Source organism: Vombatus ursinus, unplaced genomic scaffold (assembly GCF_900497805.2).
Source record: "Vombatus ursinus unplaced genomic scaffold, bare-nosed wombat genome assembly UNPS02009835.1, whole genome shotgun sequence".
Lineage (NCBI taxonomy): Eukaryota > Metazoa > Chordata > Mammalia > Diprotodontia > Vombatidae > Vombatus > Vombatus ursinus.
The window spans coordinates 1,635,993-1,661,874 of NW_020949613.1; the positions used below are offsets into that span (position 1 = coordinate 1,635,993).

The 25,882-nt window shown below is 36.5% G+C and overlaps 1 protein-coding gene across 1 annotated transcript in view; it reads left to right on the forward strand.

Moving 5' to 3' along the window:
• The window catches only part of LRRC1 (leucine rich repeat containing 1), a 189,546-nt gene that overhangs the window by 62,383 nt on the left and 101,281 nt on the right, over positions 1-25,882 (forward strand). Inside the window, exon 2 of the mRNA XM_027853009.1 lies at positions 4,793-4,910. Coding sequence (XP_027708810.1) covers positions 4,793-4,910 — 118 coding nt within the window. The remainder of the gene's footprint in view (positions 1-4,792; positions 4,911-25,882) is intronic.

Sequence of the window (25,882 nt, forward strand, 5' to 3'; positions counted from 1 at the left end):
AGCCCTTTCTTCATTACTTCTGTAGCTTTTTGTGCCTAAATACTTACTATTTACTTTCTGGCAATTGCCACAAATATATATCCTGTCCTGAATAAAGAAGGTAATCTTTTTTTCAAGTTGCATGGTCGCTGTCTTACTGTGCCCCATAGTTGATGCCTGAAATGGTATTGGCCGTTCTCCTGTTTAACTGTGTGCTATATCGTTATGAGATCGTATCGAATTCTATTTAGTATTTTTCCTTAGTTTCTTTTACCTCACTATATGCTTCTGTGTTTTTATCTGACAGTTTTTAGGTTCCAATTCTCCAAAAATGGGTTCATTTTTGTTCTCCTCTCTCTTTATTGGGTTAATTTCATAAGTGTTCTTTCTTTGCCCTGATGGTGTTGGCAGCATCCATGGTTATTTGTTATCATCTACCTATTTTATTAGCATGCTGTTATTCCTTCTTCAGATTCCTTAATCAAGTTAATTCAGCCCTGGACTAATCTCATTAGTTATCCCTCCCTCAGTCTAATTACAGTGTTGTTTTATCACTTTGCAAGTGTCTTTTTATCTGAGATGATTAGAAAATGTCTCTGACTAATGTTCTAAAAGATGTTTCCCTGAAGTTAACATCTCACATGTGGCAGATGTTGAAATGTTTTAGAATTTTGTCAGACAATACAATCAGCTAAATATTTAATAGAAATTTGTCCTTGTGCTTTGTTACATCATTGATGCCTACACATTTTGTACACTCTTCATAATCCTTTCACTATTTCTTAACAAGATTTATAGTTCACAGGATCATAAGGAAGGAAACTCTAGGGATCAGCTAATCTAATCCTTAGAATGATTCAGTGGAAAGAACATCAGCTTTGGAATCAGGACCTGGATTGAGACCCATTTTCCTACACTTATGATCTGCGTGTAACCATCCTGTTTTATTTAACAGAGCAATTACCATAGAGGGTAGTTCCTACACATGTTTTTGTTCTCTCTCTCTCTCTCTCTCTCTCTCTCTCTCTCTCTCTCTCTCTCTCCTCAATAATTAGATTAAAGACAAGAACCATTTCTTATTCTTCTCTTGTATTCTGTCCATTTCAGTACCTAGCATAATGCTGGGCATATCAAAAGGACTCAGAACTTCCTTGCTTGTTTTTGTCAAGGAAGAGTTAATGAGATTTAGTGATGGATTTGACAGAGAGGAAATCATAGGAATGATATATCTGATGTGAAATGTGAGAGGGAGGGAGTAACTATTGATGTTGTGAGTTTAAGACTGTTGAACCTGCCAATCAGAGGTGAACATTTTGATTATTCAAGTATGCAGAAGGGGATGTGGACGCATATAGAAAAATGCCTTTTGTCACATAGGTGTTGATTTAGGGACCTGTCAGACCCATCCTGTCCATCCACAGATTTTAAGGTAGTTTTACCCTACTTAACTGTGTTTAGAATTGTAAGCCACTATATTTACTGACACAATTCCCCCTAATTTTTTTTTAATAGGTATTTAACTGCTAACAGGGTATTTAGGTAAGGAATTGTATGGTGAGAATGGTCTTACCAGCTTGGCAAGACTTCTTAAAAACCTATGCAGTAATTATAACTAAAGGTTGCCACTTTTTCATGGATTCATAGTGTTGAGTTCTAAGGAAGCACAGAGATCATCTAATCGAACCTACTTTACTTTATAACTAATGAAACTGAGAACTAGAGAAGGGAAGTTGCTTGTTCTAATTTAGTTAAAGCTAAAACTGGGATGAGAACCCAGACATATCTGGAGTCCCAGTCCAGTACACAGAATGCAGTTTAGTGAATGTTTGTTGAGTATGTACTTGATGCAAGGGACTGATCTGGTGTAGGGGAAAGAGCAGTGGCTTTGGGGTCAGAGAACCTGGGTTCTCAAGTTCTAGCTCCTGGAGCTTTAGGAAAATCACCTTGGCAGCTGTGTGCAGACTGGATTGGAGAGGGAGAGACTTCAGGCAAGTGAGGGAATTTAAGAGGCTGGTGTGATAGTGCAGGTGCCAGGAGAGATCAAATCCTGACCTGGGATGGGGGCTATGTGAGTAGAAGGGGATGAATGTTAAAGTTGGGGAGGCAGAATTGACAGTAATTGGCATCTGATGGAAAATGTGGGGTGAAGGAGAACAGTGGGGTGAGGATGACTCCAAGCTTGTGCAGTTTTGTGCCTAGGGGTGGGGAACCTGTGGCCTAGAGGCCACTTATGGCCTTCTAGGTCCTCTGGTGTGGCCTTTTGACTGAGTCCAGGTTTTAGAGAACAAAGCCTTTTATCAAGGGGATTTGTTCTGTGAAGTTTGGATTCAGTCAAAGGGCCACACTTGAGGACCTAGAGGGCCACGTGTGGCCTTGAGGCTGCAGGTTTCCCACCCTGGTGCCCTCTACAGAAGTAGGGGAAAGGAATGAGTTTAAGAGGAAAGATAGAGTTCCGTTTTGAATATGTTGTGCCTGAGGTGCCATGGAACATTCCACTCATGCTGTGTGAAAGAAAGGGTATAGGAATATGGCCTTAGAATCAGGATGACCTGTGTTTAAGTCTTGCATGTGACAGTCCTGTCTCTCTATTCTTGGGCAAGTCACTTAGCCTATTAATACTCCAGACAACTTTCTAATACTTAATAAAACCTACAGTTTCTGTGGAGGCAGCTAGGTGGTGCAGTAGATAGTGTTGAGCCTGGAGTTAGGAAGCTTCTTTTGCTGAGTTCAAATCTGGCCCCAGACACTTACTAGCTGCACGGTCCTGGGCAAATCACTTCACCCTGTTGATTTCAGTTTTTCATCTGTAAATGAGCTGGAGAAGAAAATGGCAAACCACTCCAGTATCTTTGCCAAGAAAATCCTAGATGGGGGTCACGAAGAATCAGACACAACTGAACAACATTAACAACAAGCATTTCTGTAGCTCTTTAAGGTTAAAAAACACTGTTCATACATATTCTCATTTGATCATTACAATAACTCTGTGAGGTGTTTGCTGTGATTATTCCCTATGACCCTAAAATTATGGAAAACAGGAAGTTCCCTATACTGATGAAATCACAGGTCTGGACTCCCTTTCCTACCAAAAATGTTGAGTTGGCGGTATGGGGGAGAGGGAAGAGATCCTTTTAACTGCAGGCCTGGCAAATAGGATTACTTTTATGACATGTATATTATAATAATAATGATAATGAAAATAATAGCTAGTATTTCTATAGTGCTTTAAGGTTTAAAAAGTGCTTTATAGTTCATTTCATCCTCACAACAACCCTGTGTGTGAGGTAGGTGAGATTGATACGCATAATTATACAGCTACATGTTTGAGGCAGAATTCAAACTCAGGTCTTCCTGACTCTGAAGTGCAGTGCACTATCCACTGTGCCATTTTAATTGATAAGGCAATTTGGCAATTTTTGCTGTAAAGGGGACACACAGACACACACAGACACACACATGCACACACATACACTCACTCATGTTCCTTTGTGTTAGCATTCAGTTAAGTTCAGTCAATAAATGGGTTTAGAACAAAATCCCAAGTGAGTTTAAATTGAGTGTTTCTAGGAGAATTTTAATTTGGCAAATGGTTATCTCTGAATGCCCACACTGAATTCATTATTTATTGTTCCTCTGATCAAGAATCTTGACCATTTGATTTTGTTAGTCCTGAATTAAACCCTAAATATGTGGAACCGGGGCCAGTATTACAGTCTTGCCTGTTGGACCATGTTTTCTTCAAGACAAAGAGAACTTTCATGTTTAAGTAATCACCCGGGTGCATTGTGAAACTGTCCAGCTGCTTAAACAATTGGTGTAGGCCTGATCGTTCAGATGGGTGGCTTGTTTGAAAGGCTTTTGTGCCAGCTAATACTTTAGTACAATCAGCATAAAGGAATTTCAGTACTTTTTTGATACCTTCAAATAGTCGACCCATTACAGATGCCAAAAGTATCAATCACTTTCTTGGACACTGTTAATCATAGATAGCTCTCTTGCATTACCTTCATCTCTCATTCAATGCATTTATTTTACTTTTGAAATATGTTCTGAATAATATGAGCTAATGCAGAGTGATGTAAACAGAAGAAGGAAAACAATATATGTTCATAAAGGAAAACAATAAGTACAACAGTGGAAATGGAAAGGCCAAAAAAGCTCCTAACTGAACTGTATAATTATAATGACTGAACTTGAGCCTGGTGACCTGTGGAGAAATGCCCTTCCCTCTCTTGCAGAGGTGAGGGAATCTATGACTGTGGACGATTGAATATTCTATCAGACCAGTTGATATGCTGATTAATTTTGTTGAACTGATTTTTCTTTTTCTCTTTTTTAAATCTTTGTTAAGCTATGGAAAGGATATATTTGGAAGTGAAGGTGATAGAAAAATGAAAGATTTAACACAGATTTTAAAAAATTATATTATTTTATATTATCTATATTTTATTTTATATATTGTTTTGCATTATTATTGAAGCCCCTTTTGAAATAATTTTAGAAGATGTATTTGATTGTTAAAAATTAGCATCCTAAATACAATGGGCTTGTGATTCATACATTTGCAGAAATGTTGAATGTATGATTTTGATCTGTCAATTGCTATCCTCATAAAATCTCGCTCTTTATTTGTAAAAAATATTTTATTTTTGTCCTTGTGGTTAATTAAATGGCCCCAGTTAGCATTAATTTGTGCCATTAATAAAAATAAGTGCTTATTGACTGAGTGAGCAATGCCTTAAACTTTTACTTGTTCAGAAAGTTTGGATTATGAATATATATGAAACTCACATAACACTGTTTTGTCTTTCAGCAATTTTTTCAGCTAGTAAAGTTACGGAAACTTGGACTTAGTGATAATGAAATTCAGCGGCTCCCTCCAGAAATCGCTAACTTCATGCAGTTGGTAGAGCTGGATGTGTCTCGAAATGGTAAGCGAAAGATAATTGATTATTGTTTACTACATTTTGTGACCCAACAAATTGAATTGAGTAAGACATTATTGGTGGAATATATACTTTTTCTTGAATCTCGTGGTTCTAAGAAATATTTGTATCCTGAGTACTTATATACCTGATACATAGTAAGAGGTCTAATGGAAAGAGGGCTGATAAGTTGATGTTAAGGAGACGTGAGTTCTGATCCTGCCTTAGACATTTATCAGCTGTGTGATGCCTTATAAGTCACTTATCCTCTCTTAGACTCAGCTTCCTTATTAGTAAAAGGAAGATAATTTGAACCTATCTTCTGGGGTTTTTATGAGTTTCAGATAAGATAATGTATGTAAAGGGCTTTGCAAATTTTAAAATGCTACATAAATGCTTAGTAGTTATCACCATCATCATCATTGCTTGGTGTGGAGTAAAAAATAAATGAAACTATCTGTTATTCTTGAGTAGTTGAATCAACTCTAAATAATTGCAAAATACTTACCAGCCCACATTCTTTTTTGAAATCACCTTGTTCCTTTTAATTCAGGTTGTCTTTTTAAGATCCATTCTTTTTTACTTGCTTGACATTTGTTTCCTCATCCTGGGACAGTGTGTACTTCTAAACCTTGTTGAATACTGTTGATTTAAGTTGCAGTTGTGTTTCAGGGATATCTGTGACACATTTATCCTTTACTGTAGTGTTGTGAGTATTTTTAAATAAATAAAATCTGTTCACTTGAAAAATTTTTGCTACTTCACAAAATATTCATCTGACTCTTTTTTAGTGACCATCTCTATCAATGGTCACATGTCTGCTTAGTTAAACTCTGTTCTGAAGAAGCACACTCATAATGTCTCAATTCTATAAAAGTATTTTTATTTAAAATAAGGAATACATTCTTACATAAGGCATAAAGCCTTTAGCATTCAACTAAATAGGATTAAATGAATCAGCAGACAAAAACCATGAAAAAATACTTTTTATTTTGTTTTCTCTTTCAAGGTATTGATAATTCTTGTCAGGAAATTGATAAGCTTTTATAAAAGCAAAAATAATTACTGGTCCCTGATAAGAATGGCAGTGATTGAAAAGGAAATTTTTTTTCTATCATATTTCTCATATGAAGGTTTATATACAAGATATAAAGGCATCAAGCAGAAATATATATGGCCAAAAATCATTCTCCAGTTGATAAGTTGTCAAAGGATATGAACCAACAGTAGTTAAAAAAAAAGAATGGAAAAATATAACAACTTTAGGAAAGAATACTCTAAATTAGGATTTGGCAAATATGATGGGAGGGCCAAATTGGGCTACTATATAGCCCTTGAGCTAAGAGTAGTTTTTACATTTTTAAATATTTTTAAAATACTTTTAACATTTTAAAATAATTTTATATACTAAATACTTTTAACATTTTAAATACTAAGTTTTAAAATAAATTTTAAAAACTTCATATTGTAGTATTTCAAATACAATACCATCTTATTTAAAAATGTAAAAAACCCTTCTTAGCTCATCAGCTGTACAAAAACAAGCTGCAGGATTTTGGGCTGTAGTTTCCTAGACCCCTCCTCTAAATCACTAATAACTAAGAGAGATGCAAATCAGAATAACTCTGAGGTTTAACTTTTCACAAACAAAGTGGCAAGGAAAAGAAAAGATGGGTGTAGTCAATGACAGAGGGGCTATAGAAGGACAAGCACACTAAGGTGTTTTGGGTGGAACTGTGAATTAATCCAACCATTTTGAAAGGCAGTTTGGAATTGTGTGAGTAAAGTGGCAAAAATGGTTACACTCCTTCCCCTAGAGATTCCACTTCTGGGCTTATTCCCCAAGGTGGTCATGTCTGAAAAGAAAGCTTTTTTGTGCATCAAAATATTTATGCTGCATTTTGTGGTAGCACAGAACTGGAAATAAATCAATTGGGGAATGGCTAAATAAATTGTGGTTCATGAATGCAATGGAATATTAATGAGCTGAAAGAAAAATGAACATGATGAATACAGAAAAACATGGAAGGACTTACATGAACTGATACAGAGGGAAGTAAGCATAGCCAATAAAAGTACCTAAACATTACTTCAATAATGTAAATGAAAAGATGAACAACCATAAAACATTTGAAAATGAATTTGCAGAATTATAAAGAACAAACTTGATTTCAAAGAAGAGATATATGAAGATATCTCTGCCTATTCTTTTGCAGAAATGGTGGGGCGTCCACAGATGTGGGGCATTACAATATAATACCAGTATTTTTTTTTTTTTGGGGTGAGGTAATCAGGGTTAAGTGACTTGCCCAGAGTCATACAGCTAGAGAGTATTGAGTGTCTGAGGTTGGATTTGAACTCAGGTCCTTCTGACTTCAGGGCAGTGCTCTATCCACTGTGCAACCTAGCCACCCCTAATGACAGTTTTTTGATGTATTGATCAATTTTATTGATTTTTTTATGTAATATTTTATTTTTTCCCCAATTAAATGGTAAAACAATTTTTAAACATTTTAAAAAAAGTTTTGAGTTCCAGATTCTGTCCCTCACCCTTCACTGAGATGGTAAGCAATCTGATATAGGTTATACATGTGTAATCATGTAAAACATTTCCATATTAGTCATTTTGTCCAAGAAGATTTGAATCAGAAAAGAAAGAAAGTGAAAAATAGGATGCTTTGGTCTGCATTCAGAATATATCAGTTCTTTCTCTGGAGGAAGATCAGTTTTATTGATTTCAATCAATTAACATTTATTAAATCCTTGCTATATTCTAGGTTCTGTTTTAAGTGCTACAGACACAAAAAAAGATAAAAAAACTCCTTCCAAAACAAACAGCTCTGCCCCACCCCATCCCTGTCCCTTTGGTTTTATACGCATGGGTGTATGGATTATCCAACCATATAAAAATCACATATATATTATATACACATATTTATATTCTATGTATGTATTGTATTTATACATAAGACAAATCAGAAATAATCACCTAGGGGAGATGCTAGCATTAAAGGGGATCAGGAAAAGCTTCTTGAAGAAGGTAGAATTTTAGTTGGTACTTGGAGGAAGGCATGTAGGCCAGGACACGGAGATGAGGAGGAAGAGAATTTCAGGCACGAGAGATAGTCAGTAAAAATGGTGAGTTGTGAGATGTTGTGTCTTATATAATAGCAAGGAGGGTATTGTCATGGGATTGTAAAGTACATGGGCTAGAGTAAGGTGTAAAAAAACTGAAAAGTAAGAAGACAGCTGCCTATGAAGGGCTTTCAGTGAAAAACAGGATTTTATCTTTGATTTTGGTAATGATAGAGAGCCAGGAAGTTATATTGCATATGGAAGTAACATGATCAGACCTGTTTTTTAGGAAGATCAATTTGACAAGGGAATGGACAGTGGACAAGAGTGGATGATGAGATCACCAGGTGAAATAGGGTAGAGAGAAAAAAGAAAAGGTCTCAGTACAGAACCTTGGGAGGATACTCCCAAGCAGTGGACATGAACCAAATAAAGTTCTAGCAGAGGGAGCTGAGGAGGAATGGACCCACAGGTACAGGGGAATCAATAGAGCTCTGTCATGAAAACCTGGAGAGAGGAGTATATTGGCAATGTCAAAAGCTGTCAGAGAGGGCAAGGAAGATGAGGATTGAGAAAAGAGCACTAGGTTTGGCCATAAAGAGATCATCGGTAACTTTGGAGAGAGCAGTTTCATTTGAATGGTAAATTCAGAATCCAGATTGTGGAGAGATCAGAAGAGTATGAGAAGGAAGTGAAGCACCAAAGGGCCTTTTTTTTTTTTTTTAAAGGAGTTTAGCCACAAAAGGGAGGAGAGATTTAGGTTTAGACAACCTGGGCTCTAATCCAGGCTCTGTTACATGTGTAACTTTGGGGAGTCACTTAACCTTTCTGTACCTCACTTTACTCATATGTAAAATGGGAGCTAGATAGATTAGGTGATCTGTAGGATAGAGTTCTTTGGTTTACCTCCTCAGATCCCTAAAATTATTTGAATTTCATATGGCTTACATTTCAAAAGCAGGAGGAAAAAGGAGTGATCTTTTATGTTTCTGAACCTGACTTTAAAGTTGATTAAAGGCCAATTTTTTAATGACATATTTTGCTTTTACATCGCCTTCATTAATTTACAAATATATTTCTCTCCTACTTTGTCCAGCAAGTGAGCCAGCCACCCCTTGTTAAAAAAGAATAAAAAAGAAAGAGAGGAAAAAAATTACTGAGCAAAACCACTCAATAAATCCATACGATACATATATTATACATATATATTTATATATATTGCATATATATATTCAATATTTAACATCCACGGTCCCCCATCTTTGCAACTCTTAGCTCTTCTTGGGGCCAAACTTGGCCATTATAATTAGACAGTTTTCATTTTTCATAATAACTAACCTGGTTATACTGAGGTAACAGTTTACATATTTCTGTGCAGAGAGCATTCACTTGACTTCTTAGAGACACATTTCTTCATCCAGCAAGTAAAAAAGAGCATATCTAGGTAAGACTATCTCACAGGACTGTTGTGAATACAGAGTGAGTTAATGTACATGAAAGTATACTATTAGTTTGATTACAACACTTTTGCCTGGAATATGAGTATAGCTAGGGAATACTGCAGATGTTGACATTGATCCCTTTTGTCTTAAAAATAAGTCAGACCTTAAAACTGGATGTCATGTAATATATAAATGAAAAGTAATGCCATAAAACTGATGGTTGAAATTACAGAATCTGAGGGAGAAACACAGTAGGAACTTTTGTAATTGGAGGTAAAAGGCTGAAATCTTAAACTATTAGAATCATATTGGGAAGAAAAAGAATGACATTGGTTTGTTTTTGAGTCAACTTTTGACTCAAAAATTAGTTTTGAGTTTAGATATGGAAGTGGACTCAATTCATTAAACATTTTAAAGTCAATACTATGTGCAAAGAACTGTGGGAAGTTGGGGATGTGGAATAAAAAATGAAACCATCCTTGGCCTCAAGAAAAGATCATTCTGGATCTTTGAAATTTAGAAGTGGTATGTATCCCCTCCCTGTGCAGAAGTAGAGGATTGTGGGTATGGAATATTAGTGCATATACTTTTAGACTTGGTTGGTGTATTGGTGAGTTTTACTGAACTGTGTCCTCTATTTTTTAAAAAAAGTTCTTTGTAACAAGAAGCTTTCTGTGGAGGGGAAGGAGAGGAACATATTTGGAAATGAAGGTAATAGATTAAATTTTATTTTATTTTTGTTTTTTGTTTTTTGGTGAGGCAATTGGGGTTAAGTGACTTGCCTAGGGTCACACAACTAGTAAGTGTCAGGTGTCTGATCTGAGACTGGATTTGAACTCAGGTCCTCCTGACTCCAGGGCCAGTGGTCTATCCACTGTACCACCTACCTGCCCCGATAGATTGAATTTTAAAGAATCATATTTTAAGCATTCACTATGTACAAAATACTGTACTAAGCGCTAGAGATTAAAAACAGAACAGGAAGACAGTCTCTATTCTCAAGGAGCTCACTTTTTAATAGGGGGAGATAATACATAAAGTAGGTTTCAGCTGCAAGTCAAATGGGAAAGCCCAGTGTCCATTAGGGTGCACCAGCAAAACAGATGATAAGGCATCTTCTTTATTTGTATTTCCACTGATAAAACCATATCCATTTCTGGGCCTTCAATTGCTGTAATAGTCCCCCCCCCCAAAAAAAAAGAATAACCATTTAAAACATTTAAATTTTTAAAAATTTTTTCCAATTATATCTAAAAACAATTTTTAATATTTAAAAATGTTTTGAGTTCCAAATTCTATCCCTTTGTCCCTCCCCACAGCCCTCCCTGAGATGACTGGCAATCTGATGTAGATTATACATGTACAATCATGTAAAACATATTTCCATATGAATCATTTTCTGGAAGAAAATTCAAACCCAAAAAGAAAGAAAGAGTGGGTCTATAGCCATACCACCCTGAGTGTGCCTGATCTCGTCTGATCTCAGAAACTAAGCAGGGTTGGGCCTGGTTAGTACTTGGATGGGAGACCTGGGAATACCCAGGATCCAACCATTTTGGAGAGCAATTTGGAACTTTGCCCAAAGGGCTATAAAAATGTGCATACCCTTTGACCCAGCAATACCACTTCTAGGGCTGTATCCCAAAGAGATCATGAAAATTGGGGATAAAAGAGGACCCACATGTACAAAAATATTTATAGCAGCTCTTTCTGTAGTGGCAAAGAATTGGAAATTGAGGGGATGCCCATCAATTGGGGAATGGCTGAACAAGTTGTGGTATCTGATTGTAATGGAATACTATTGTGCTATAAGAAGTCATGAGCAATCAGACTTCAGAAAAACCTGTAAAGACTTGTATGGACTGATGCTAAGTGAAGTGAGCAGAACCAGGAGAACATTGTACACAGTAACAGTCATGTTGTGCAATGACTAACTTTGACAGAGTTATCTCTTCTTAGCAATGCAAGGATCTAAGACATCTCTGAAAGTCTCGTGATGGAAAATGCCATCCATGTCCAGAGAAAGGACTGTGGAGTTTGAATGCAGATTGAAGCATACTATTTGCTGTTTTTTTTTCCTTCTGTTTTGTTTTGTTTCTTCTTTCTCATGGTTCCTCCTATTGGTTCTAATTCTTCTTTACAACATGACTAATGTAAAAATATGTTTAATAGGAATGTGTATGTAGAGCCTATATCAGATTGCGTGCTATCTTGGAGAGGGAGGAGGGGAGGAAGGGGGAGAAAATTTAAAACTCAAAAGCTTATGGAAGTAATTGTTGCAAACTAAAAATAAATTTTTAAAAAATTAAAAAAATTTAAAAAAGAAAAAATGAAAAATAATATGTTTCAATTTGAACTGATACTATCAGCTTTTTCTGTGGAGGCGGATAGCATTTTTCTTCACGAGTCCTTTGGTATTATCTTGGATCGTTGTATTGCTGGAAATAGCTAAGTAATTCACAGTTTTTCATTATACAATATTGCTGTTAACTGTGTACAGTGTTCTCCTGGTTCTACTCACTTCGTTTTCCATTAATTATGTAAGTCTTTTCAGGTTTTTATGGAATCATCCTGCTTATCAATTCTTATAGCACAGTCCCTTACAATCCTGTGCCACAACTTGTTCAGCCATTCCCCAATTGATGGGCATCCTTTCAATTTCCAATTTTTAGCCGCCACAAAAAGCACTACTATGAATATTTTTGTACAAATAGATCCTTCCCCTCTCCTCCTTTTTAAGATCTCTTTGGGATATACACCTAGTAGTGGTATTGCTAGGTGAAAAGGTATGCATAATTTTATAGTCCTTTGGGCATAGTTCCAAATTGCTCTCTAGATTGGTTGGATCAGTTCACAACTCCCCCAACAGTGCATTAGTGTCCCAGTTTTCCCACATTCCCTCTAACATTTATTATTTTCCTTTTCTGTCATATTAACTATTCTATTGGTAGGTGTGAGGTGGTAGTTTTAATTTGCATTTCTCTAATCATTAGTGATTTAGAGCATTTTTTTTCAGATGACTATAGATAACTTTAATTTCTTCATCTGAAAACTGCTTGCTCATATCCTTTGACCATTTATCAATTGGGGAATGACTTGTATTCTTATAAATTTGACTCAGTTCTCTATATATTTGAGAAATGAGGCTTGCTTTGCTCTATATATTTGAGAAATGAGGCTTATACTTGCTGTAAAAATTTCCCCCCCAGTTTTCTGCTTTTGTTCTACTCTTGGTTGCATTGGTTTTGTTTGTACAAAACCTTTTAAATTTAATATAATCAAAATTATCCATTTTATATTTTCTAATGCTCTTTAACTTTTGCTTGGTCCTAAATACTTCCCTTAGACACAGATCTGAGAGGCAAATTATTCCATACTCCCCTAATTTGCTTATGGTATCACTTTTCAGGCCATATACCCATTTTGACCTTATGCTGGTATATAGTGTGAGATGTTGGCCTATACTTAGTTCCTGCCATACTCTTTTACAGTTTTCCTAACAGTTTTTGTCAAATAGTGAATTCTTGTCCCAAATGCTTAGATCTTTGCTTTGATCAAACACTAGATTACTGTGGTCATTTACTACTACGTATTGTGTACCTAATCTGTTCCACTGATTCACCATTCTATTGATGATTCCTACTTTTTTTATACAGTTTGAGATATGGGATAGTTAGGGTACCTTCCTTCACATTTTTTTTATTGATTCCCTTAATATTCTTGATCATTTGTTTTTCCAGATGAATTTTGTTATTATTTTTTCTAGTTCCATAAATTTTTTGGGGCATTGAATAAATAAATTATTTAGCTAGAATTCTCATTTCTGTTGTATTGACTTAGCCTACTCACGAGCATTTAATATTTTTCCAATTGTTTAGATCTGATTTTATTTGTGTGAAAAGTATTTTGTAGTTGTATTCATATAGTTCCTGGGTTTGTCTTGGCAGGTAGACTCCTAAGTATTTTATATTGTGCATAGTTATTTTAAATGGAATTTCTCTTTCTATATCTTCCTGCTGGACTTTGTTGGTACTATATAGAAATGGGATGATTTATGTGGATTTATTTTATATTCTGCAACTTTTCTAAAGTTGTTAATTATTTTAACTAGGTTTTTTTTTCAGTTAATTGTCTAGGATTCTCCAAATATACCATCATATTATCTGCATAGAGTGATAGTTTTGTTTCCTCGTTGCTTTCACTAATACCTTCAATTTCTTTTTCTTTTATTGCTATAGCTAGCATTTCTAGTACAATATTGAATAATAGTGATAATAATGGGCATTCTTGCTTTACTCCTCATCTTATTGTGAAGGCTTCTAGCTTATCTCCATTACAGATAATGTTTGCTGATGGTTTTAGATAGATTTTTAGGCAAGCTCCATTTAATCCTATGCTCTCTAATGTTTTTAATAGGAATGGATGTTGTATTCTGTCAAAAGTTTTTTTCTGCATCTATTGAGATAATCATATGATTTCTGTTGGTTTTGTTATTGATATGATTACTTATGCAGATAGTTTTCCTAATATTGAACCAGCCCTGCATTCCTGGTATAAATCCCTCCTGGTCATAGTATATGATTCTTGTGATGTATTGCTGTAATCTCTTTGTTAGTATTTTACTTAAATTTTTGCATCAATATTCATTAGAGAAAGTGGTCTATGGTTTTCTTTCTCTGTTTTGGCTCTTTCTGGTTTAGGTATCAGTACCATATTTTGTCATAATAGGAATTTGGTAGCACCAAATTCTTTGTCTATTTTTCCAAATAGTCTATATAATAATTGTTCTTTAAATGTTTTGTAGAATTTGCTTTGGTCAAACCATCTAGCCCTGGGGATTTTTTCTTAGGGAGTTTATTCATGGCTTATTCAATTTCTTTTCCTAAAATGGGGTTAAGTATTCTATTTTCTCCTGTTAATCTGAGCAATTTATATTTTTGTAAATATTCTTATATTTTGTTAGATTGTCAGATTTATTGGCATATAACTTGGCAAAATAGCTCCTAATAATTGCTTTAATTTACTCTTGTTGGGGGTGAATTCACCCTCTTTATTTTTTGGTACTGGTAATTTGGTTTTCTTTTTTCTTTTTTTTTAATCAAATCATCCAATGGTTTATCAATTACATTGGGTTTTTTCATAAAATCAGCTTCTAATTTTATTTATTAGTGCAATGGTTTTCTTTCAATTTTATTAATGTCTCTTTTGGTTTTGGGGATTTCTAATTTGTCATTTAGTTGGGAATTTTTAGTTTGTCTTTTTCTAGTTTTTTTTAGTTGCATTCTCAATTGATTGTTTTACTCTCTCTCTATTTTATTGATATAAGCATTTAGAGATGCAATTTTTCCCCCAAGTACTGCTTTGGTTGCATCTCATAAATTTTGGTATGTTCTCTCATTGTTGTCATTCTCTTTAATGAAATTATTGATTGTTTCTGTGATTTGTTCTTTGACCCACTTATTCTTTAGGATTAGATTATTTAGTTTCCAATTAATTTTTAATCTTCCTTTCTACTGTCCTTTATTGAATGTAGTTTTTATTGCATTATGATCTGAAAAGGATGGATTTAATATTTATTTTTTTCTGTATTTGGTTGTGTGATTTTTATATCCCAGTATTTGATCAGTTTTGTGTAGGTGCCATGTACTGCTGAGAAAAAGTTATATTCCTTTCTATTCCCATTCAGTTTTCTCCAGAGTTCTATCATATCTAACTTTTCTAAAATTCTATTCACCTCCTTAACTTCTTTCTTGTTTATTTTTAATTACATTTATCTAAGTTGGGGGCTCCCCACTAGTACAGTTTCACTGTTTCTTCCTATAACTCATTTAACTTCTCTTTTAAAAATTCAGATGCTATACCATTTGATTCATATATGTTTATTGTTGATATTACTTCATTGTCCATGGTACCTTATCTCTTTCAATTAGATCTATTTTTGCTTTTGGTTTGTCTGAGATCATTATTGCTACTCCTGCTTTTTTTTTTTTTTTTTTTTTTTTTACTTCAGAAGCAAATATATTCTGCTCTAGTCCCTTACCTTTACTCTGTATGTGTTTCTGTGTTCCAAATATGATCATTGTAAAAAGCATATTGTAGGATACTGGTTTTTAATCCATTCTGTTATCTGCTTCCATTTTATGGGTGAGTTCATCCCCATTGATATTTATAGTTATGATAATTAACTGTATTTCTCTCCATTCTATTTTCCTCTGATTATCTTTCTCTCTCTCTCACCTTTCACCTTGTCCCTCCTCATAAGTGTCTTACTTCTGACTACCACCTCCCCCATTCCTCCCTCCCTTCTATCAGTCTCTGTCCCCCCTCTCCCCATTTTATCCTTCCCTGTAGGGCAAGATAGATTTCTATTCCCAAATGAGTGTATATGTTATTCCCTCTTTGAGCGAATTCTGATGAGAATAAAGTTCAAGTGTTGCCTGCCTCCCACCCCCAATCTATTGCTCCACTGTAATAGCTCTTTTGAGCCTCTTTTATGTGACGTGATTTACTTATTCTATCTTTTCCTTCCCTCTTCTCCCAGTGCAATCTTCCTTCTCACCCCTTAATTTTGTTTTTGTTTTTCTTTTGGATATCATCCCATTGTAGTCAACTCACACCTGCACCCTCTGTCTATGTATACTCATTCTAATTGCCCTATGTTCTTAAGAGTTACAAATATCATCTTCCCATGTAGGAATATAAACAGTTTAACCTTATTGAATCTCTTGTTTTCTCTTTCCTGTTTACCTTTTTATGCCTTTCTTGTGTCTTGTATTGAAGATCCAATTTTTTGTTTAGGTCTGGTCTTTTAATTAGTGATGCTTGAGTGTCCATTCTTTTTCATTAAATGTCCGTTTTTTTCCCCCCTGAAGTTTTGCTGGGTAAGTGAATCTTGGTTTTAATTCAAGCTCTTTTGCCTTACAGAATATCATATTCCAAGTCTTCTGGTCTTTTAATGCAGATGCTACTAAATCCTTTGTAATCCTGACCGTGGCTCCACGATATTTGAATTGTTTATTTATGGCTGCTTGCAATATTTTCTTCTTGACTTGGGAGCTCTGGAATTTGGCTAAATATTCCTGGGAGTTTTCAAAAATAACCATTAAAAAAAAACAACTAGAGTTGGGGCAGCTACGTGGCGCAGTGGATAGAGCACTGGCCCTGGATTCAGGAGGACCTGAATTCAAATCTGGCCTCAGACACATAACACTTACTAGCTGTGTGACCCTGGGCAAGTCACTTAACTTCATTGCCTAGCCAAAAAAAACCAAAACAAACCAAAAACAAACAAAAAAAAACAACAAACAAAAACAAAAAAACCAAAAAACTAGAGCTAAATTATAAAGGAAATATTAATTAGGATCATCGTCCCTCAATATGAAAGGGCCTTGAAGGTTTCATCTGGTTCAACCTTCTCATTTTATGTATGAGGAAACTGAGGCCCAAGTACATGAGGTGACTTTCCCCAGGCTTGCACAGTAAGTACAAAACAGTGGGATTCTAACCCTGTTGCTAGGCCTCTAGTTTCAGCACTCTTTATACTAGATTAGGCTGCCTCCATCAATAGAGCTATTTGGTCCTGAAAATGAAAAGGATTTTTTTCATTAAAATATTTTTACATGACAACTTGAGCAAGATGGAGAAAGGAATGTACATGTCTTGCTGTGTGCCCAATTTTGCTTTCCAGCATGTAGTTATAAGAAACCTTCCCTGAAGGCATTGTCAAGACAAAAATTACTCTTGTCTCCTCCAGACTCATCCGCTCTCTATTTTTTTCATTCTTTTTGCCCAGTTGCTTTCTGTCTGTCTGTCTGCAGGTGTTTGCATCTTGTGAGGGATCATGCTGATCTTCTGCCTTCTTGTCAAGCAGTTTTAGAATTGCTGAAGGGGAGGGTGCCCAGATTGAGGGCTGGCACATAGATCCTTTCATTGGTTCTTGAAGCAGAGGGGAGGCATATGTGGGATTGTATTTGCTCATTGCTTCTTTCTTAGTGAAAAGAGAGGGATGTAATAGTTAAGCCCAACTCTTTCTCTCCTCTCCTCAATGCTCCCTGCCCCAAAAAAACCCTTTTTTGTATAGTTGAAATAAGATTAAAATGAACATTGATGACACTTCTGTAGAGGGAAGGAAGTCACAAACCTAGCTATTTAGGGGGGTGTATGTATAAGGGGAAGGGACAGGCAGTCACAAACTCTGTCTTTGTTCATTGCTTATAATTGATAAGCTTTTATTAAGTGCCCACTACATACATGACATTGTGCTAGTCAGCGAGGGTACAAACATGGAAATGAAACAGCCTCCATCTTCAAGGAACTTACATTTTATTGGGGAAGACAACATGTATAAAAATAAGTATAAACAGAATATATTTGAAGTAATTAAAAGGCAATTTTAAGGCAGGAGGGCACTAGGACCTTGGTGGATTGGGAAACCCTTCACATAGAAGCAGCTACTTGAGCTGATGCTGGAAGGAAACATGGGATTTTAATAGGACAAGTATGTGTGTGTGTGTGTCTTTCTCTCTTGCTCTGTCTCTCTCTCTCTGTGGGGGGAAGAGAAATATCTGTTAGCTCTCTACTTTTCTACCTAATATCTGATTCTTGCAGGACCCTACCCCCCTGGGAATTTGGGGGAAGGGAACAAGTATTACAATGTAATAAATGGCACTGTGCTGAACACTTTACAATTATTATCTTATTTGATCCTTATAACTGCCCTAGGACGTAGGTGCTATTATTATCCTCATTTTACAGTTGAAGAAACTGAGACGGTTTCCTTAACTATAAAAATTGGAATGATAATTAATAGCACCTCCACACCAGTGTTGTTGTGAAGATAAATGAGATAATGATTATAAACCACTCTGCAGACCTTGAAGTGGTATATAAAGTAAATGCTAGCCATTATGAAATGAGGGAGGAGAGATAGCCTCTGGTCCCACTCCTGAGAATAGTAATCCTGAGGCGTGCCATCCCCTCAAAGGTTATAACCATCCATCTACTCTACATGGATCTTGTATCTGCTTTTCACGTGTCTTGTGTATATGTATTTTGATATATGTTGCCTTCTCCATTAGAATGTAATCTCTTTGAGGGCAGGGGATATTTTTGCTCTTTTTGTCTCCCTAGTGCTAGGTACGGTGTCTGACACATAATAGATATTTAATAAATGCTTATTGACTGACTGGGACCTAGTAATATCATTTAATAAATGCTTTTTGGGTGATTGATTGAGAGGCTGTAAAGGTTCATTCTTAGATGAGAGGGACAACAGGAAATGCTATCATTTAATTTCTTAGAGCTGTAGGCAACTCTAAGAAAATAAGTCGCAAAGAGGGTGTTTGTACCTACATCTAGGACAAGCATTCTTAACCGTTTTTGTGTCATGGACCTCTTTGGAAGTCTGGTGAGCCTATGGACCCTCTGCCAGAATAATGCCTTAAAATGCATAAAACATAGCACATAAAGGGAACCTGTTATATTGAAACACAATTATCAGAATATTGTAAAAGAAAAAAAACTCAGGAATTTCACAGACTCTCTAAGGTAAGAAGTTAGGAAAAATGAATGGTATGCTAGCAATAACAGTAACTCATAAGAAAGCACTTTTATGCATGTTATTACATTTCATTCTCATTACTACCCTGGTAGGTGGGTACTAATAAGAATTATTTCTTTTTCTTTTACTAATGATTTATTCATGGTTACAGGTAGTAAATGGTTGAGGTGGGATTCAAACCCACATCCCTTCTATCTTAAGTGAATGAGTAATGAAAAATATTTTTTAAGACCTTAACATGTGCCAAGCATTGTGATAATAAAAAAGTGAGATAATTCCTTTTCTCAAGGAACTTACATACAAATAGGGAGAGACAACCCACATAAAAGAATGCTGATGGCCTGGGACTGGAGTTTTAGTCTGAGTCATTATAAGGATACTGCATGGGGCCATAAGGGAATCCATTGCCAGGCTCTTTCCAGAGCAATGGGGGTATTGATTTGATTACGGTTTCTAGTAGAAGAGCCCACAGGGCTCTGGCCTAGGCCTTCTTTTCTCCTATACTATTTCACATGGTGATCTCATTAGCTCCCTTGGATTTAATTATCATCTGTATGCTTATGATTTCCAAATCTACTTTTCCAGCTCTAATCTTTCTGTTGACCTCCAGTCTCATATCTCCAGCTGCCTAATGTACATCTCAAACTGTATATCCTATAGACATCTTAAACTCAACATGTCCAAAATTGAACTCCTGTCTCCCCCCAAACCACCCCTTATTCCAGACTCAAGGACAAGCCATCCTCCTAGTAGCCCAGGCTGGCGATTCTCTTTGCTTTACTCCTCACTGTCCCTCATACCCCTGATCCAATCTGTTGCCAAGACCTATTGATATCAACTTTGTATCATCTCGAATATGTCCCTTTCTCTCCTTTGACATTGTCATCACTCTGGTACAGTATGGGTCCTCATCTCCTCATACCTGGACTGTTGCAGTAGCCTGCTGGTTCGTCTCTCTCTCTCTCTCTCTCTCTCTCTCTCTCTGTCTCTCTCCACTTCTTCCAAGTCTCTCCCTACTCCAGTCCATCCTGCATTCAGCTGTAAAAGTAGTCTTCCGAAAGCACAGATGACCATGTCAACCCTACCCTTCCCCCCCAAAAACTTTTTTTGCTAAACTCTAGTGACTCCCTAACACTTCTAGAATGAAATATAAATTCCTCTTTTTTGTCATTCATAACCTGAAACCCTCCCTATCCCCAGCCTTGCCAGTATTCTTACACTTTAATACTCCATATCCCCCAGGTACTCTGTAATCCAATGACACTAGCCTAGCCTCCTAGCTGTTCCTAGAATAAGACTCCCTCCTCCCACTGTTAGCATTTTCTCTGGTTGTTCTTCATGCCTAGAATGGTCTCCCTCCTCATCTCCGCCTTCTGGTCGCTTTGGCTTCCTTCAAGTCCCAAGCAGCTAAGTGGCACAGGGTATAGAGTGCTGGGCCTAGAGTCAGGAGAACCTGAGTTAAAATGTGGCCTTAGAGACTTACTAGCTAAGTGATGACCCTGGTTAAGTCACTTAACCTTGTTTGCCTCAGTTTCCTCATCTGTAAATGGAAATGGCAAACTATTCCAGTATCTGTGCCAGGAAAACACAAAATGGGGTCATAAAGAGTTGGAAATGACTGAACAACAGCAAAAAATCCTGGACTTGGAGTCAGGAAGACCTGAACTCAAATCCTGCCCCAGATACTTACTAGCTGTGTGACCCTGGGCAAGGTACTTAATTTCTCTCAGCCTTAGTTCTCTCATTGGTAAAATGGATATAATAATAACACCTACCTCACATGATTCTTGTGGGGGAGTGCCAAAAGAGATTATATATAAAGTAATTTGTAAACCTTTAAGTACTATATAAATACTAGCTAGTTATCATTATTACTATAGAGACAACAAACTTCAAACAGTCCCTTTCTTAAAGAGTGTACATTTCTCACAGAGGTACAACATATACATGAATAAAGTATAACAAAATTACCAGGTATGGGTCAGACAGAGTTCTAGGGGGAAAAAAAAACAACTGAGATGGGAGAAAGCGCTAACAATTGAGGGAGAACAGGGAAGGCTTCCTGGAGAAGGTAGTACCTGAACTGAACCTAGAGGGAATCTAAGTTGGTGATGAGGAAGGGAATGCATTCCAGGTATGATGTGAACTCAGAGGCCATAGCTAGAAAATCTTGTTGAATTCAGTTTTGGCTGGAATGTTTAATATATGCAGCAGGAAATAGTGTGAAATTATACTGGAAAGGTGTAGAGGGCCTTTTAATGCTAAGCAGAGTAGTTTGTGTTCGATTTCAGAGGCAATAGGAAACTTCAGAAAGGTTCTTTTTTTAGTTGAGGTGATGTTTTATAAATTATGTGAAGGATGGAGTGGAGATGGGACAGACTGGAGACAAGGAGACCTCTTAGGAGGTTATGATAATAGTCTAGTGAATAGTCTAGTTTAATGAAAGGTGCTGAGGGGCCTGGCTTAGGGTAGTGACTCACAGAGTCACCTAAGGAGAGTGTGGAGCTAGAATCAACAATTATTTGATATGAGAGAGAGAAGAGTTAATGATGACCCTAAGGTTATGAACTTGGACTGGAAAGATGGTGCTATGTTCGCACCATATGATCACTGAGATCCTTTCCATCTTTAATGATCTATGACTCTTCTATATGCATGTGCATGTGCATGTATATGTGTGAACATGTATTTATGTGTGAGCACATATACTGGTGCAAATTATTTCATTAGGTAGTTAAGTATAAATAATAATTGACATTTATATAGAGCTTTACGTTTTACAAAGTGCCTTGTACACATTAACTCATTTTATTTGGTTGTTTATATGTTTATATTAGCATAGATACATTAAGCAGAGAATGGATGATGACCTGTCAGATACATTGTATAAAGGATTCCTGTGTTGGACTGGACTGTGTAACACTAGAGTTTTATGGAACATATGTGTACATTTCAATTTTTTAAAAGTCTTCAGATTTTATCTGTGTGGGGACTATATAGATTATAAGTTCCTGGAGGGCAGGAGCTGTTTAATTTTTGTCCCTGTAGCCCCTACAACTAGTGTGGTACTTAATGCTTGTTGATTGATTTACATATCCAGACCTTCCTTACCTTAATCCATGATTATAAGTACTTTCTGTGGCCAAATAAGTTTTTCTTTTGATGAGCCTCTTAGATAACATTCATACTTTATCTATACAGGCCCAGTCTGACTAAGTCTTTATGGCTTGAGAGGATTTTTCAGTTTGTACTATTTTAACAATTCCTTCCTGACTCTAGGGTTGAGGGTAGTGGATCTATGGGGGGAAAAGTACACTCAATCCACTTTTAAGTTTAATCCACATTAATTAACATTTACTGTATCACTTTCTTAAGTCTAGACAATCAACAAAATAATAAATTAAGCCCTAATAGCTAGTGTTTGCTGATTTCCAAAGTCTAAATGCTCACACTGAAAATGTAAAGATTGGCTCTTGCAGGCCAGTTCAGATTGGCTTCATCATGCTCTTGCTTGTTTCCCTATCACCTTTGAACCGCTGCAGTAAGCCTTTACTGTAAGATTTGGCATATTTGTATTTGGAATTGTACATACTCTCTGATTAAGTAACACTGGTCTCCTTGCTGTTCCTAGAACAAGACACTCCCTCTCCTGACTCTGGGCATTTTCACTGGCAGTCTCTGATCACTGGAATGTTCTTTCCACTCTCTTCATCTCTGCCTCCTGACTTCCCTGATGTCCTTCAAGGCCCACCTGAACTCCTACCTTCTACAAGGAAGTCTTTTTGGGTGCTTCTTAATTCTAGAGCTGTCCCTCTGCTGATGTTTTCTCTGTAGATTGTCTCCCCCAGTACACTCTGAACTCTTTGGGGGCAGGGACTGGCTTTTGCTTTTCTTGGTATCCCCCAAGTACCAATATCATTCCCAGTTCTCTTGTGAGGGCAAGGTCATTGGCATAGTACCTATATAGATTGAGAGTTGACTTTATACAAATATAAAGGATTGGGTAGAAACTATATCCAAGCCTCTAATTTACCTTACTCATAAGATGAGAAAATTGAGGCCTAGATAAGTTGTAACTTTCCCATGGTCACAGAGGTGGTACATGGCATAAAGGGGATTTGAACCTAGGTTTTCTGACTCCAGAGCCAGGACTCTTTTCATTGCACCTCTTTGCCTCCTGCAAATATAAGTAATGGTAGGAATTGAGCATGAGTGTGTGGGTAATTATGAGTGAACTATCATCACTGTTTTGGGGGAAAAAATGTGCATGCCCTCCCTGTAATAGATTGGTGGTATTGTTCAATGTTTATATCAGAAAAGGTTTCAGCATCATTTTATTAATGATATTATAATGAAATTATAATAATTATAATAAAGGGAGAAGCATTGCTTATTCCTTGTATGGCTGCTTTCTTTTGGGCTTTGAGCAAAATTCTCAGCTTGATTGGATTCCTTCCAACCAGATGACTAGATGTATCTGTTGTTTACAACTCCGTTTTATGTTATGTCTAATTAACTCTAAAACCAATCTTGAAGGTTACTGAAAATGACCTTGTGTTACATCAAACCCTTCTGTGCTTCCGAGTACATTCTCCTAGAGAACTCTGTCTGGCAAGCAATAAATTTACCATGCATCTAAACCCTCCCACTCAGTTATGAACAGTCAGTCTTCTTTATTACTTGTATCTAATTGTAAACACACCCACTTCAGAAGTACAGCAGAAGCCAATTTTTTTTTTAAATCCTTGCAGACCTCAGTTTTGTCACAGTCAAGAAACAAGAGGCCGTTGTCTAGCTGCCTTATTTGTGTTAATTGTCTGGTCAGGAGGCTTGCCTACATGGTTAGTAGTTCAGCAGGTGGGTTTTCTTGTCTCAACTGGTGCTGAAAACAACACCACTCAGGAGAAGAGGAAGTCTGAAGGGGGAAAGTGTCTCAGGACTTGGGCTTCTGTGTCTTTTCCCTCTCTCTCTCAATTTTGGACACCATCCAATCCAGAATTTGTTTTCTTGTCTCCAAAACTACCAGTTCAGGATAATGAATGCTCTCCCAGCCTCATCTCTGGCCTTCTATTGTGTTAGGAAGTCTGAGACTAGCAAAGGTTAAAGTAACATGGGAAAAAATTAACACCACCTACACATTCACAATTTTATTCCAAACAGAAGCAAGGGTTTCTGAGGTGAAGGCAGCAGAAAGGAACTACACTATTTGTCCAGTTTTTCCAGCTTCCCTTTCCAGTTGAAAGCAAACTGATTTTTTTAAACTGATTTTAGGGAAGAGCATATGTATATATAGAGATGCTTTAAAATATTGAGGAAATTCATAATATCCTAGGATGTAGTGCTAGAAAGGATATTGTGTGAAACTTGTGAGAAAGAATATTTTGATAATTATTTAAAAATAATTGGTTTCTTTTTGTAGTCCTGTGCATTTTATTTTATTCATTTAAAAACATAACTCTAAGAAAGGGTCCATAGGCTTACTAGAGTGTCAGAGGGTTCCATGTTATGAAGAAGGTTTAAAAGCTCTGTTCTGATTCAACCATAAACCCAGGTCCCTTTACTTATTGTGTTTTACTAGTAGGTCCAATTTGACATGCTCTTGTTTTCTTCTGCTAAATGATAAGAAAAGTAAAAAATTTAGAAAACACTGAGGACTTTCTTATATCCTTGCTTTTATTTTTCTTTACCTATCTGATTTACTTTCTGCCCATGGCCTAGGAGGGTTTCCTCAGGCTGCTTTATCACCTTGTCTTGAACTAAATGTAGAAGGGTTAACTGTTGCTATTTCTTTTTTTGCTACCATTTTACTATGGTTTCATCAGGAATATTTGCATTTCTGGCATGATGATGTGGATAAAATTCTTATTTGGCATCAGTAAGTAGATCTAAGTTCAAATCCTGTCTCAGACACTTACTGTGTGAGCACAGGTTATTACCCTCAGCCTCTCCCAACCCATTTTCTTATCTAAAAATGGGAATAATACTTGTAATGCTTCTCTCTCAGGACTATTTTGATGAAAGCACTTTGTAAAGCTTAAGATGCTATACAAATACGAATGATTAATATTATTTAAAAAAACTACTTTCTGCTAATGTATAAAATCATACTCTGTTGCCACTGGACTAATGATCAGCTTTCTTCTGCTCTCTGAGTCAGACTTTTCTCATCTTTACTATGAAAAGGTTGGACTAGACAGAATGGAGGTTGGACTTGGAGTCAGTTATACCTGAGTTTGAATCCTTCCTCAGACATTTGCTATGTGACCCTCAGAAAGTTATTTAACATTCTTAGGCTCAGTTTCTTCATCTGTAAAATGGATATGATGATAGCACTTATTTTACAAGGATAATTGTGAGGATCAAATGAGATAATATTTGCAAAGCATTTCACAAACCTTAAAGAGCTATTTTGTTGTTCAGTCGTTTTTCAGTTATGTCTGACTCTTTGTGACACCATTTAGGGTTTTCTTGGCAAAAATCCTGGAGTGGTTTGCCATTTATTTCTCTGGCTCCTTTTACAGATAAGGAAACTGAAGCAAACAGGGTTAAGTGACTTCCCTGGAGTCACACAGTGTCTGAGGTCAGATCTGAACTCAGAAGATCAGTCTTCTCGACTCCTGGCCTGGTGCTCTATCTATTTATTGCAGCACCTACCTGCCTTAAAGAGCTATATAAATGTTAAATTGCTGCTGCTGCTGTTGTTGTAAGCTGGAAGGGATCTTAGAGGTCATGTATACAACCCTCTAATTTTACAGATGAGGAGACTATGGCCCAGAAATGACTTATAAGGAACACAGTTGGTCAAGCCAAGATTCAAACTTGGGTCCTCTGATTGCAAATCCATGACTCCTTTCACTGCTCCACACTGCTTCCCTTGGACTGATTTCCAAGGACTCTTCCAG